Raw genomic sequence first — 15,626 nt, 5'->3', positions numbered from 1 at the left:
TTAACTTCAAAAGTTATACAACTTGTTTGAAACATCAGAATTTTTCGCAGAATGTATTCATAAAAGACTTTGAAGCGCCTGAAAGTTCAGGTCTTTATGCATTTACGTATAATGAAGACTGTGAATAGCGCAGCGGGAGAAATCGCATTATTCCGTTATTTAAATTGTGAAAAGTGTGTTTTGCTGCTAGACCTACACATACCTATGTTAAAAGACTGACATTTTCGTTTACATTGCTTTACGCTGAGCCGAAAGTTATTTTTCCGTAATACATTACAATTGTCTATCTTAAACAGCCTTACAAATGCTCAATGTCATGATCAGGTGCAGCATTTGTTTATTGTTATATTTTTGCTTCGTAAGTGGTGTCTCGTTCAATAGAAATAACACGTGAAGTTATTGCAACAATGCATTGAATAATAGCTGTATGGAGGTGGGCTTCTGACTTATTGCACAGATAAGAGCATGTCAGTTTGCTTATTCAAATGATACTATTGATTTTACGCGTAAATCACTATTATTAGTGAAATATTACTTGTTAACATGATATTGACAAATGGATCGAAATTCCTCTCGTTCCTGCAACATATGGTGCACTCAATTTATTCAAGAATACATTTTCAATGGATCGCGTAAATGTTTCAATTTATCGGTATTTTATGAAAAAGAAATTCTTTTTGTTTTAGCACCTGCTTGATTTAGTATAATATTTTGAGATCGAGTTGCAAAGAAAAGCCATTACGTGCAAAAAGCAAAATAAATGTAGCGTTCTGAAATAGTATTCATGAATAAAGAATTCAAAGAAAATTATGGTAAACATTCCTTTTCACCATTTGAAATGCAAGCTTTAGATAGAATTTATTCACGCGTAGGAACGCTTTTAAGTGAAACTGACAGACTTAATTGACGGTCTACATCATTAAACAAGAGAGAACTATCCAGACATAGACGGAAATAATTTAACGCGAATTTTATTCAAATAAAACCGAACATACTTGTTAACACTTACGTATATCTTAAAGATACAAATACATCCACAGGACAAAACTGGAATTAGTTACTGTAAGAAACGATAATAGAAACAATTTAATTTCAACATTGTTTCTCGGACACGTATAAAATTAGACTAAAGACTACCTATTCTAATTATTCTGATATATTGTTTCCAAGTTCTATCAAAATTTTTGCAGCCGCTTGCGAGTAATGTCAATAAAATTAAATGTAAAGCCATTTTCCAGTGTGTAGGCTGGTGTGTTGGTGGTGGGGTTCAGACCCGAGGAGTTCGCTGCGGCGAGCAATCAGGCTGTTCCTCGAAAGCGCCTGAATCAAAACGCCCCTGCCAACCCAAGTCTGAATGCGCACCAATTGACGGAAATTGGTTCACTGGTAAATATGTGTTTTTTACTTCTTTTAACTTATCCATACCTTATTTGCATCCTGCATTTATAATTTTTTGCAAGAAATGGTTTAAATAGTGGTTAATCATTAAAATTTGGTTAATTATTTACTTAACCATTTAAAGGCATCCAAATTGGAGAATATCCTTGAAGGAACCTTTTATTTCATATAAATGATCTTGTTTTTGTTGATGCAGATGTAGTTGATTAGCTAAACGTAATGAGCTGAAATAATTTTCTAGATAGAATTCCAGAGAGTTGAATCAGCTTTGAGAATCAGGTAAAACGAGAAACTAAGTTCAATTCGAAGTAAAAAGACTAGACTGATAACCGTTATGACTTTAATTTGTAGAACTATTTGTTATAAAGATGCTATCTGATTACTTCTTATGGGTAAACAGCTAACATTGCCAGGCTTATTGCAAGGCAGAGTTAACTTGATGCCCATAAGTAGTCGAAGATAAATATTGCAATCTTTGAGGTAAATGTCAACTGCTAAGATGATTTACAGCATTATGAGTTTATATTAAGAAGGAAGTTACTTGTAACGCAATCTGAGAATCAAAAGTCGTATCATTAATACATATGTTGGTTTTGTATTCATACTTTTGCGTGGGTATGTCACCGTAAGATTACAAACATCGCTAGATTACAATCTGTCTCGAGAGATTGTAAACTGTCGAATTATTGTGAACCGTAACATCTGATTGCAATTTAACGCATTATTTTTCGCTATATTATAATCTATCGATGAGAAATTGTCAAATTGTCAACTGTCCGAAAGCTCTCCCTGATTGGTCAGTCTTTTTGTAAGATCGACCAATCACGACCAGCCGTTCTGTTCCCATGGCTAATTTGTTGGTTTATCGTTCAAACTGCTTTTCTTTGGTTAATCACAGATAAATTTTACATCCTCAACACTTTTATATAACTAATTCTAAAGATATAAGTTATTTTCAACAGGAAATCAATTTATAATCACGAAAACACAGTTGTTTACACAATCGACAACAAACGAAATAAACAAACAAAATGGCGAATGCCGGAGCGGCGGGGGCACATTACGTTCTACCAATCAGCGCGCAAGATGCATTCCGCTCTACGCCAGTTGACAATTTGACCGCTTTACATCGATAGATTATAATATAGCGAAAAATAATGCGTTAAATTGCAATCAGATGTTACGGTTCACAATAATTCGACAGTTTACAATCTCTCGAGATAGATTGTAATCTAACGATGTTTGTAATCTTAAGGTGACAGGTATATCTCAAATGATTTTCCTTGCCATGGTTAACTTCCCATTTTCGCATTTTAAATACTGCAGGATGATCTCATAACAATACATTTAATGATCAAATCTCTAATATTCGAAATTTATGAAATTCTTTAGGTGAATGGTCTCCTTGCTCATCTCCCTGCCGAGGAAAGCAAATCCGTGGAGTACTATGTATCGGGGGCACAGGTCGACATCTGAAGGACACGGCATGTCGTATGCCAAAACCGGCTCATGAACGTGACTGTTCAGGAGATTGTAAAGCTATGTGGCATTACGGTGATTGGGGACAGGTATGTTGTCTTAATTTGATTATATTTTTCACTAAAGTGAAATTTGAATTGGTCTAAAAAGCTTCGTATTCGTGGCAAGAGCACCTTTATTAAATTTTATTTGATCTTGACTTTCCCATGAGCATATTTTATCATCTTTTAATGGATTTGTTGTTTGCATTTTGTAGAAAACCTGCCATTCTTTAGAAACTAATGTCCCCTTGACTCTTGACATGCAATAATTTACAAATTGCCCCATATATTTCTGGATACACTCGTAGTAAGATAAAAATAGCTATTCATGACCAACCTTGTAGAATACCCTGAACAATATAAATAAACATGCAAAAGGACACGTTTTGATTAATTGAACGATATGTAGCGAACCTTGTGATTGATATTCTAATTAGCGCCGTCCACCGTCCAGTTAACGAAGAACGTTTTGACACTTCTGCGTATATCTTAATTACTTTATTACAACGACCTTTTCAATTCCAACAGGATCATGTTTTGCGTAATGTTCAGGTTTCGGATTAATGTGTTAACCTATCAATTGGTTAGTCGAGATCCAGATGACAGTTTGAATATGATCTCTCTTTGGTAATTTGTAATGACAGTCCTGCTTTTACCAAGGCAGTTAAGTTTTTACGAGTTCTTTCTTTTAGATTGGACTAGTCTGATTCACCCTATATTATTTTTGATTTCCAATTCCTTGTCACTCAGTGTTCAGGGAACTGCAACACAAGCAGTTCAGGTATTCAGCTCCGCACAGCTGTGTGCAGTAGAGGTGATTCCGTCACCAGCGACGGGGAGTGCAGCCAGGCTCGTCGCGCGACTCGGATTTGTGATCTCAACTGCGTGGTGCGACCCGCGGCTGCGGCCCCGAAGACCATCGCTGTGGACATCAAGCACCAACAGCCTCTGGTTATTGGTAAGTATTTCCTACTCATGGAAGTGGTTAAGGCAATGTGGACCTTCTGTGTGGTGTATATCTGTAATTTTCTTTGGAATGTCTGCTGTCTTGTTGTTGTTATCGTTATGAAACAATGTTTTGTTTTTATTTTTCTTATATTTGTCGATTTGTTGTTTTTTACTGTTTATGACGAGACTGCTCTATTTTGTTCTTTTTTACATCGATGATTTAATAGTTAGATCCATTTTTGAGGTTTATAAATCGTACTTCGGAAGTAATTACTATAAACAGGCAGTAACTTGTAACCGCGCACCTTGTAACTGAAATTCAATCTACAATAATTTCTACACAAAAAGTGTAACGATGTTTCCTAATATTTTACCTATACTACTTTCGTGAATAAACTGTGTGACTATGATGTTTTGTGAGATTCATGCTAACAAACTTGTGTTTGTATTCTTAAATGTTCCAACTATACGTAAACATTCTGCGCTTGAGCATAACGTTATTCTGCAGGGAACAAAACGACGTGGAACGAGAGCCCACAATACTTCGCAATATTCAGCGGAGGTTATGTGGGAAGCCGATTCGTTTGGAGTCCTTTATTACTAAAGCGAGTGTACAGGAGATACCTCCACACTGGCGCTTATTCTAGATTCACTGATGTCATAAAGATAAAAAAGCATAAAAGAAAAACTTTCAACAAGGGCTTTCGGTTTATAAGAATGAAGTCTTTCTTTGGTCGACCGTATGGGTTCTGAAACTAGACGACAATGACGGTATACGAACTTTATTATTATTAAATTACCATTATTGATTTCCGAGTGTAAATAAATATTCAGGAACTCTTTGGTGGAACTAGAAATACAATGAAAGTGTTTATGACTTACATAGTGAAAGAAATGAAGTCTTTAAAGTGATTTAAAAGTATTGTTAAAGACATTGGATTAATAAGTTTACGTGATGCAATCTAGTTGATTATATTTATACGGAAGAAAGACAGCTTTATTTTGTGTATTAATTCAAATTCAGAAAACAACATCCTCATTGCTCCGTAGTTCATTTCGTATTATAATTGTTATTTCTTTCTTCAGCGGTCTTAACTTGAGAATCCAAATACTTTTAGTTTTCCTTTAGATTTATTATTGCTAGATTGCGTCTCTTAGAAATGATTTTCTAATTTTGATTTATAATTGAAACAAATTATATTGTTAAAACTGTACTAGTGTTTAAGTTTTCTCAAGAAACCAATTTCAGTTACAAGGTACAGTACGCAATTGTAGTGTAGATATATTTGTGTAAACCTAATACCTATTTCGTAGAGACCCTCGTAAAGTTGGGAATAATACTGTCCATAGATTCAGTACAGCTTGTTAACACAATCGATATTATGAGATAAGTACGGACCTTGAACATGGATAGAACTAACTCCAAATTGACATATAATATGATAAACCATTATGTGTGATGTTTTGCATGAAAAGATAAGAACACTTTTCCTAAACAGCAAACTGATTAGAAGAAAAAATAGTATGGTAAAAACAAATGTGAATAGTCCGGTGTCGTAATATTTTTATTCTTGTAGAAATCTTATGCAGCATTCTCATAAAACCTATGATACTACACTATACTCTATTTAGTTTCTAACAATCCATTGTATTAGTGCTCAACCACTCAATCCATCTTATTATGAAACGTGGTTTTAAAAGTACCAGGTTTAAACCATTAAGTTTGTTCGAGACGATGGCTTAAACTATACTAAAGTCGGTACTTTTTTGAGACCACATTTTATTACAAGGTAGAATGTATCTATAAACTCCTAACGAACTAAATGTAAAACAATATTTCGTGTACGGTTTCTATTCTTTCTTTTTGTGTTTAGTTTTACAAGGTTATCAGTTTCGATGTAAAGCCCTTTTCATTTTTCGCAGAGTCTCAAAAAGCTTCAAGCGCTGGTACTCCTCAACAAAGGAGTATTTCACAAAGAACTAAGGATCATATGACAAAAGGTAAAACACGTCTTTGAATCATGCAGAAAAATATCTATAAAATATTCTTTGATCCATTCTTTTACTTAAAAGAAAAAGACATCGTCGTGCGAACCTAGTGTTTTAGTCTATGTATCTAAGATGGTTATCAGATAATGTTAATGGTTTACAAGCTTTTAGTAACAGATAAGATTAATAATCAATAGTCATGTTTATTGTTTTGATTGTTCACTTTAGGATTGGTATGAATTTACAATCAATCACTGTTCATGTTTTTCAGCCGTTAAATGTACATGAAAACTTAGTTTTTTTAACCCTGTTTTCTAAACCTTGAAACTGAGTTAGTTATAGTTCTTATTATAAGTGATGACGAATGAAATTTTTTATTTCTTGTAGGTAACTGCGATGATAAGTTAAACAACTGCTTCCTAGCGGTGCAAGCTCGTCTCTGCAACTACAACTACTATATTAACAACTGCTGCCAATCCTGCGCCGGTCGGTGAACATTAAACATATTACCTACTGTGAGTTGCACCATTTTACTATAACGAATGTTTTGAAGTTGTCAAACAGTCGATTTGACTAACGTTTGGTGCGCATACGGCTGGTTATAGTTTTATCATTGTAGTGAAATGGTGTAACTCACCTTTATACCTACTTTTAGTAAGCCTAAGCTTAGACTACGAAACAAAACACCACTGGTGACCAACTTCTAAAATATATTACGATGGATGTTATTTTTTTGTCTGTCAGTTAATACTTACCATATTTTTCAAAAACTGATGAATGTGGTCGGGTCGTTTAAACGTCGTTTAAACGACGTAGTTTAAACTTAGTTTAAAGGTCGAACGCACACTAAAGGTAATATAATATTATTATTTAATGTAAGTTCTTGTTTCTTTTAGATTTTTGTTTTGATGAGAATTAGAATTTTTAAATGTATAGTGTGCGTTTATCCTGTACTTTTAAAATAAATAATGCTGCCACAGTTAAATATTATGCTGCCGTAATAATAACGTAGGTTTGCTTATAAGTAGATATTATTATTTGATTGTATTATTAGTTTTTGCTTTGATGTAGTTAGGAAAATAAATTAAATGAACATTTTATGATTTTGCATGCTCTCTGGCATCATTAAAATTTTCTGATATTCATGAAATTGATCAGAAATGAAGTTTTTAAGTTTTATGATTTTTCCTCACTAAAATGTATAAAATGTACTGCAATTAGTATATATTACTATTAACACGTTAATTATATTTTGCTTATTCGGTGTGATATTTAAACTTAAGTATATTTTTGTATGAATTAATTTATAGTACAAGTAAAATCATGACTCAAGCTAGTACTTATTTTACCAACGCTTCTAAGATAATATCAATATATTGTATTGTAGTGTTCATTGTACTCCAGCTTAAGTATATGTATTATAAGTGTAAATAGATAGATATTAAAACAAGTGATGACTACATGAAACTGAAACAAAAGATGGCGTTTTACTTTTACCTAACATAATGTATCATACCTGTCTACTTCATCATAATCCCGTGTTAGATCAAGACTAGACCAAAGTCTCTTATGAATGGCTTAAACTAAGCACAAAATACGAATGCTATAGTCCTGCTGCCTGCCCTTATAGAACTTTAAAAAAATATACTATCTAGATATACCTATAGATTTGGAATCCAACTTTGGTGGAAGCATTTGCAAAATCATGGTTAATCTGCAAGTACTCTCATTCTGTTCGGTTTCTTTACTAATAGACTGCACTAGTCTTGTTTGACAATGAATTTGTCTGAAAGAATCCTGTACACGCTATCATGTATTGGGAGTTTGATGTTTCGTGCCTATGAACGGGGATTACCTACCCTCCGTGTTCAATGAATGTTCCTCTATTGTACACAGCAAACCTCTAAAGTTTGCCTAGGGCTCAGCGGCTTAAAACACATTACTTAGCTAAATAATTTGTTGAATAAAGAAGTACTTTGATCTATTGAATTATTGAATCAATCAGTGATTTCATCAGGTTACTGTTCTATAATAGTTTTATTGCACTTCCTTGCAAGTCAAGCGCAGCCGCTGGCTCACTGGTGGGCCCTTCCGATAACAAAACAATGTTAATACGTAATAATATTCAATTACTACGATTCGGAGTGACCTGCCTTACCCTTTGTCTAGATAGTGGTCTGCGATTGACAATGACCGCATTGGCAGTATGTACAAGCCCACTCTATGTACTAATTAAATCCTTTGAAGTGAACAAGATGAAGTGAGATGGATTGCAATCAATTTATTACATGTTATTGCTCTTGTTTTTGGTCGCTTTACGATCTAATTAACTATTAAGGTTTAAATCACTTTATCTATGTGTCACGAGTTATCGCACAATCAATTCAATAACTAAGTTTACAAATTATTTTGGTTGAATAGGATTTTGCTACTTTGTATTGAAAATACAAGTAGCGTACCTATCCGTAGAGGTTCCGTGCTACCAATCCCCCAAAAATGGCCAGAAATGGTGGTTAAAAACCACATTTTATGACCCGCTGAAAGGTTTCAACTAGAATACAATCAAAATTCGTAACTTACTTAATGATTTATTAATTTTATAGATACATTAGTAAATGAAAATTATGTCCTTAAGTTAAAGTATACTCTTAACATTTTCCATGAATCAACCTACTTAAGTAGTAGATAGTGATGGAATATTGCTATAGGTAATTGCTTTACCGATGACATCATTTTTATATATTCACGAAATACATAAATTTTGTCTGCAGGTAACTCAACATGTGAACAAATATACAAACAAAGTACTTACCAGGGCATGCAAATTCTCTTATTATTCTATTAAATTTTCTGAAAATGTACACTCGTGGGCAGTGAACCAGCAAATAAGTCAAATGTAATTTAAATAATATGAAAATATTATTTGTTAAGTTCGCAAAGGTAAATCTTTCTTCGGTGAATCTATAAACAATTGGTCTGCTATGTTTTCATACATGACATACTTAGTAGAAGTAACGTAGCGCAAAGAACGGTATAAATAGCAAAAATAAGAAAACTTGATAGGCCGTGTGGAAATTGAGCCCAAGTGCAATACTAAGACGCCATAAAACATTTTTACCATATCTCCAACAATTTAGATTCTCACGAGTGTACATGTTTCAGAACTGACACCCTATCCTACACTAAATAAAATCTACATATAGTAACCCGTGCGAACCAACAAATCAATGAAAGTCATTATTAACGTCAAAATTAATGCGATCACAGAGAAAAATATTACCATTACTTCACTAACCCCATTGCCGAAATCTGCTATTCTAATGCAGAATGCAGAGTGGGCGAAGATGAGAGTTAAAGTAAAAACGCATACATACAACCCCTCGAAAAACTTGTTGCTCATTTGCTCCCATTTTATTATATGCATGATTCCTCCCACGAAGCTCACGGCTGTCAGCAACATGGCAATGAATCCTGAAAGCATTTTGAAGATAAAATATACATGTGTTTCATATTGACGATTCTATCACGGCCTATTAACATTTCACAAATACGTTGCCAATAAGTTGAAAATATGTTATGTTAGAAAAAATAATATTGGTATCCTTAAAACAGTTTCTTTCAATCGGAGATAGATATATAGGTACCACAGTTTCAGTTAACATTTCACACGGAGCTCTACTAGAACTTTTTGCTATCTATAAGTATATTATACTTCTACTTCCTAAGAAATCCCCTTACTCGTAAGAGTGTTGACAATATGACTAACAAAGGCTATACGATTCAAGAGGCTACTTGTGTAGATATCCACAACCTAGCATAATTCACTTCAACTGAAGGTACAGCACTAACATTAGTGCTAAAATAGAATGATGATAAACGTTACAGTGAAAATATGCAAGGACGATTTGATCGTCAAGTATTCTATATTGTAATGCGCATTATCGCAATAAATCAATATTTTCCTGTTCGTCCTATTTTTTACTTGTACCGTCATAATTTTAGATAGTAATTTATCAATGCCAGTTCGCACAGTTTTGACTTATCGAAATGAGAATGAAAGCATTCTTAATCTGATCATCTGCAGGAGACATCGTTGATATAGTATAGAAATTATACATTACACGATCTCAAAAAATCTCCTTCAGTATCGTATCTAAAATAGAGTTTCGAGTTTTTTCTTTTTCGTTTCATTACAAAGCTCATGCTATGATAATTTTTAATCACTTACTCGATATTGTAAACCCACATAATTCATTATTAAATGGACAATCCCAAAAACTGTTGACTTGTTCTAGGATCTTAAGAGCTAGGCGGGACTAATTGACAGTCTGTTAGACAGAGTGGCGAATCTATGAGAGCTATATACTTGCCAATAATTCCGTGATTAGTTGTTAGATGTTCAATATCTGCATCAGCATTTGCGGCTAGTCCCAGACAACACCCAATGAATGCAATTCCTGCTCCAATCACTTGCATGACCCAGTGAAACATCCTTTTCTGCGGGAACCTCAAGTTATTTGTGAATCCAGTGTTGAGGTTGTACGATAATAGCACTTGGCTCATCAGCACCATGTACTGCAGAAGTAAAGAACTAGTTTGTTATATTGCCATTGGGAACATCGTAGGATAGAAGTGGTTTTAGCTGTTTCTCAAAACTCGTTGTTTCTAGAAATATTACAATCATGAAGAGGTAAGCAATGGACGATCTAAAGTAAGAAAATAGCGTAAATGTTCTTTCTCAGTTGATTACAAATGTTCAGGACATTACATCTTTGAAAGTAGCATCAGTTACAGTCAATAATAAAGGCAAGGAGAGATGAAACGAAAGAAGAACAAGTAATACCACTTTTTTGTAATCGTTGATGAAACTTGAGATAGAGAAACTTTGAGGAAAATTGTAACATATTGAAATTTTCATTCATGAGAGATAATGATATTTTTGGGTAGATAATCGTGGAGTGTCGGATAACTACCTCTGCATATAATACTTTCTGCTATTACCTAACAGAAATAATTGTAGAACTGTGTATCCCGGTTTAATTTTTTTTTGTTTCATTATTAATTCTTCTGAAATGCACAAACGACGGAGTATTCCTCTATATTCGATATACAATTATTGTATGTAGGGACTCAAATTAGAGAACTAAATTTAAAATATTAATCTCATACAGTTATCATCACACTTCAAAACAAGGAGATCTTCTGAATTAAGCATGAAGTTTGTTTAGTCTGAGAACAAACAAAAAATACAAAAGTTTTACTTACCCCTATCATTACGAAATAAACGTGCGTCGATAGCTTGGGCACATTCCAGAAGGGATTTACTATAAGAAAACCAGTAAAAGCAATTGCACCCAGAAGGAAATGTGTTACAGTAGTTAACACGTTTATCCATACAACGAAGCTTGACATTTGGTATTTTTCAGGTCCTCCGTATCTTACACCTTCTTCCATACGAGATGACGTTGGTTGTGGCGGCGGGGGTGGGGGTGGAACCATATTTACTTAATTTTTCGTCGCAAATTATCTTAAACGTAGTTGCACAGTTCCGATCCTCACAAATACTAACGCTCAAAGGTATCAGTTCAATCAGTTGTACGTTATCTCCGATTTGAGATAACTGGGCAGATACTAATGTATCCTACTTCGACATTGACGACAGCTATGGCGTAATAGTAACTGGGTGATCTGAGTTTTGGTTTTTTCGACGGTTATTGTTGCCCAATTTTCTTAGCTGATAGAGGCCTAGGTAGACTGGTTGAAATGGCCGTTCAATCAAACAGCCAGTCCTTTGACTGATCAACGCTATTCAATTACACGTGTATTTATATTTACGTCATATAGCCCACTTGTTGAACGTTGCTTGTTCAACACTACAATTAGATTACCTACGCTAAGCCAACTGGTTTGTTCCATATTACAACTACCTATCTTCTCCTTTCTGCTCAGCTTTTTTTAGCTCTAGTCTTCCTTTCAATAACAGAAACAGGAAAAAATACCTTAAAGCTATCAACATCAACTAACAGCTAGTTGCCCACTTCAATATGTCATCCATATACAGGTATGCTACACTATTATTGCCAAGTTTAATCAAATTCCCGTTGTTTTTGCGTACAGGGAAAACTTTCCTTACATCCATAAATACAAATCTAATCTAATATAGTTTTGGGCTCTCGTCACGCAAAAGGGATGTCAGCATAATAATTAATTATTTACAATTCACATTTAATTCAATTCAATACTATTTGCACAAACAAAGAAAAAATCATAATTTAAAAAAATACAGAAGTCACGTACAAAAGTCCAATTAAAAACGAAAGAAACAAACGTTCAAAACCGATTACGGATCCTTATTCCGCACCAGATCCAAAAGTCCAATGACACCAATGCTGTGACTATCCAGGTTATGTAGATGAGGATTGGAACAAAAACTTCGTTACCCGTCCATGTTCTAAAGAAATCATACTTGAAGGCTTCACAGAGACTTCCAGCAGCCAGGAACAAGGTGAAGACGCCAGTGAAGTAATGGAACAGTCTGACCCACAACATATTTATACTTTCGGATATTCTCGCAGCAAATATAGTCAGGATCCCATTCAGCAAACTTAGGAAGCAACAGAGCAGCGCTGCCAAAGCTGGAATAAAAAATAGCGTAATAAGTAGTTAGTTTTGTGATGCAGCAAACGATCAATGAAATTAATCACTATTACCACTTGCACATATTTGTTTACCGTATTAAGTTAATATTGAAGTTTGGGCAACGATTTTTTATGACAATATTGTTATTGTAACATTGCGCAATTTAATTAATCACTTAACTTTAGTCTATAAGCTATAGAGCATATGAAAGATTTTACCTATTATCCTAGTCTACTTTTGAAAGGGGTCCTCCAGGGCCTGCTATTATTGGTTCGGAAAAGTTACATATGGAAAGACTTCGTTATAAGTCCAATGTTCTGTCAACTCCACCTTTGGTAGTCCACTGCTGGAGAAAGGTATTTAGCTCATTATCAGGACCCCCTGTTTTATATCCGCATGAGTAATGAATGAGTAGGAATGCCTTAATACCATCTTATCGGTCATTAATAAATTACATATCTGACCTAATTCATAAAAATCTAATCGTTTTATCTATACCGGCGTATTTTATCAAGTGATATTCATTAATTTGCTGCGAATTATAATAATAGATGCATCCGTTGTTTTTCGATAAGAGATTAAACATAATTTAAATATGAAACGAATGTCAAAATTAAGTCTCCATTCGCAAAACAATGAATAGATTCGGCTATAATCCGCAGTTAGAGATTAATTATGGTGAATACTAAACTCTAAACCACACGTATACACGTAGGTACAGGTATACGCTACTGATTCGAATAACTACATATCTCCGAACATAAACGAGTCTAAACGAATATTTCATGCCTATGCTACAGCTAAGGAGAGTAAGATGACCAAAGTGCGCCGGACGGTACATTTATATTCCCATTAAAACATTTCAGCATTAAAAAGTTCTAGTGTTGACCTTGGGAATAAGAAGTAGTGCAAAATACTCCCTAGGGAGGTACTTTGGGCACCTACTTAGATAAATTCTGCGGAGCTAATGGTCACTCACGTACAATGTTTATGAAGCTGCAGGTTGCTATGTGTACAGAGTGTTTCGTGATAACCACTGATTTCCAGACAACCTGCTGAGCTTTAATTACGTTGATGTTTGGGTATTCAGCAGTTTAAGTCAATGAAAATATTGTTGAGTTGCAATGTACCTAGTACGAGTATTAAAACCTGCATCAAAACGCAGTGGTTAAATATCTACCATTCGGTAATAGTTGCCATAATTTGAACCCAGACAGTTACAATGAGAGTATGTGCATCCCAGTTACCCGTAGTTAGAAGATGTGCTGAATGTTCACTCAAGATTAATATTTGCGTTCGGCTCTACAATAAATGACCCTCAACCCTATCAAGAAAGTTTATCACTACTGCAGTATATCACAACATAGTAAATGATTATTCATACGTTTACCGTTTGAAATCATGCCACGTATAGGCAATAAGTTACGCTTGTAAATCGCGGAGTTTGTACATAAGCTATCTATAAATAAGTGCTATAATAACTTATTTCCTTCAGTTAACTTTTACAACTTGTGCAGCTCAAAATAGGTTGAGGTCACAGTGCTAGCGCTGAGCGATCAAACTTTTACTTCAAAATTGTAACAGACTCATCTACGTTATGGATATGTATCTTCCTATACTCAATGGTTCAGGCTAGGAAAACTCGACTGGACTATATTGATTAGGCTCTGACAGTGATTACATTTTATATGCACGCTTGTCCATTTCCTGATCATGTTCGTTTCGTTAACTGTGTGGACATCAATCGCTATTAAGAAGTCTTGTAGCTTATCTATGAGACCCGTCGACACAGACATACGAATTTATGTGAAAGCAGTTTGCAAGACGCGGATGTATAGCTCGCTCCGCTTTAAGTGTGGTCTTGCCTTTATCTCATATCTATTTTTATCACATTCTATAATTTTAGGTTTTCACTTAGAACTAATCCGTAATCTGTCATTTAACGTTTTCCTGAGAGCATTTCGAAACTTTCAATTTTCAATCGTGTTACGTTCGAGTTTGCATATTTTTATTAGACATTGCTTTACTAAAAGGGACATCATTTCCTTTCTTGAAAGTTTAGAACTAATATGAACTCTTAACTTAACTTCGTAATTGTTTCTAGAATTTTCTTCTACTATTTACCAAGTTGTCCGTGCGTGGTGTCGAAGTGTGTGCTCTTCTGGAGTGCTATGAGGACCGTGCCAGCGAGGACCATTACGGCTGCGATGACCTGCATCACCCAGTGGATGTGCTTTCTATACCGGCGCTTTATCAGCATCGACCAGCTGTTGTACCGTGATACCACCAGTGTCGCTTGGCACATCACGAATTGGTACTGGAAAAGGAGATGCATTGGATAGAGGATTTTTGAGATATAATTCATGTGTTCTGCTTATTTTGCTGTTGATTTTGAGTTAAACAGAGATATGCCTAATATTTGCTTTCTAAATTAATATTTTTCTTCAGAATCCTAGTGACAGATATGAGTATCCTAGTCTTCTCGGAAAAGAGACTAATGTTACGCTACTTTGTGAAGCAAATGAGCAATTCTATATATTATTTCTCCAATTTTGTTTTGTTCTAATTGGGCACTAATTGAGGAACCAGGTAGATTATGAGAAAGTCTATATAATGTCAAAATTAACCAAGTATAGTTGCTATGCTTATCTTTGACGTAGACAATACAAACACACTAACAGAAGAATTTCTTTTAGAGTTACATAGACCTTACCCCGAGGACACTCAGTATGATGTGCAGTTCAAACATGGCAAATTCTCCGCTGCACGCGTACAACAAACACACAAACACTGTGAGGCATATCAAGATGTTTATAACAAGGTTGAGCGCCAACCTAAATGATTGGTAACAAGGATGAGGCTCAATCTTCCTCTTTTCTTTTTCTTTATTAACATCATTCTGTTCTTTTTCAATCTCTGTTCCATTTTCAACTACAGTTTCTCTCTCTTCTCTTTCAATCTCTGTTCCATTTTCAACTACAGTTTCTGTATCCTCTGTATCCATGGCGAGTCGTGCGATACGATTAGCAAAACAATGCACATTGCCACTTAGAGAGTGCAAAGACAATAATATATTGCTCTCGAAATCGCCACTCGATTGGTCTCGACAGGTGTAACTAGCCAAGGACAGAT

The 15,626-nt window shown here is 34.7% G+C and overlaps 2 protein-coding genes across 3 annotated transcripts in view; one reads left to right on the top strand and one right to left on the bottom strand.

Moving 5' to 3' along the window:
- LOC110370587 (thrombospondin type-1 domain-containing protein 4) overlaps positions 1-7,062 on the top strand; it is a 59,608-nt gene extending 52,546 nt beyond the window's left edge. For both annotated transcript variants that reach the window (XM_064038081.1, XM_021326464.3), the window contains exons 13-17: positions 1,239-1,386; positions 2,791-2,966; positions 3,669-3,876; positions 5,790-5,867; positions 6,243-7,062. In XM_064038081.1, the coding sequence (XP_063894151.1) occupies positions 1,239-1,386; positions 2,791-2,966; positions 3,669-3,876; positions 5,790-5,867; positions 6,243-6,349 (717 nt within the window). In that variant the 3' untranslated portion in view covers positions 6,350-7,062. The remainder of the gene's footprint in view (positions 1-1,238; positions 1,387-2,790; positions 2,967-3,668; positions 3,877-5,789; positions 5,868-6,242) is intronic.
- A 1,361-nt stretch (positions 7,063-8,423) lies between these two features.
- Positions 8,424-15,594, bottom strand: LOC110370562 (uncharacterized). The gene is made up of 5 exons (XM_021326416.3): positions 15,208-15,594; positions 14,619-14,811; positions 11,121-12,490; positions 10,226-10,430; positions 8,424-9,326 (listed from the first exon to the last, which is right to left on the bottom strand). Exons 1-3 carry the CDS (start codon positions 15,496-15,498, stop codon positions 12,186-12,188), a joined length of 789 nt encoding a protein of 262 aa, XP_021182091.3. The 5' UTR covers positions 15,499-15,594; the 3' UTR covers positions 8,424-9,326; positions 10,226-10,430; positions 11,121-12,185.
- Between the last annotated feature and the right edge of the window lie 32 nt (positions 15,595-15,626).

The sequence above is a fragment of the Helicoverpa armigera genome, chromosome 15, assembly GCF_030705265.1.
Source record: "Helicoverpa armigera isolate CAAS_96S chromosome 15, ASM3070526v1, whole genome shotgun sequence".
In the NCBI taxonomy this organism is placed as follows: Eukaryota; Metazoa; Arthropoda; class Insecta; order Lepidoptera; family Noctuidae; genus Helicoverpa; species Helicoverpa armigera.
Note: the sequence above shows the minus strand (reverse complement) of the source record. Positions and strands in the feature narration are given on the sequence as shown.

Excerpts from the sequence above, each read along its gene's own strand:
- LOC110370562 (XM_021326416.3), bottom strand. The coding sequence starts at position 15,498 with ATGGATACAGAGGATACAGAAACTGTAGTTGAAAATGGAACAGAGATT. Across the intron at positions 14,812-15,207 it reads TCATACTGAGTGTCCTCGGG|TACCAATTCGTGATGTGCCA; the intron begins GTAAGGTCTATG and ends CTCCTTTTCCAG. Across the intron at positions 12,491-14,618 it reads CACCACGCACGGACAACTTG|CTTTGGCAGCGCTGCTCTGT; the intron begins GTAAATAGTAGA and ends TTTTTATTCCAG.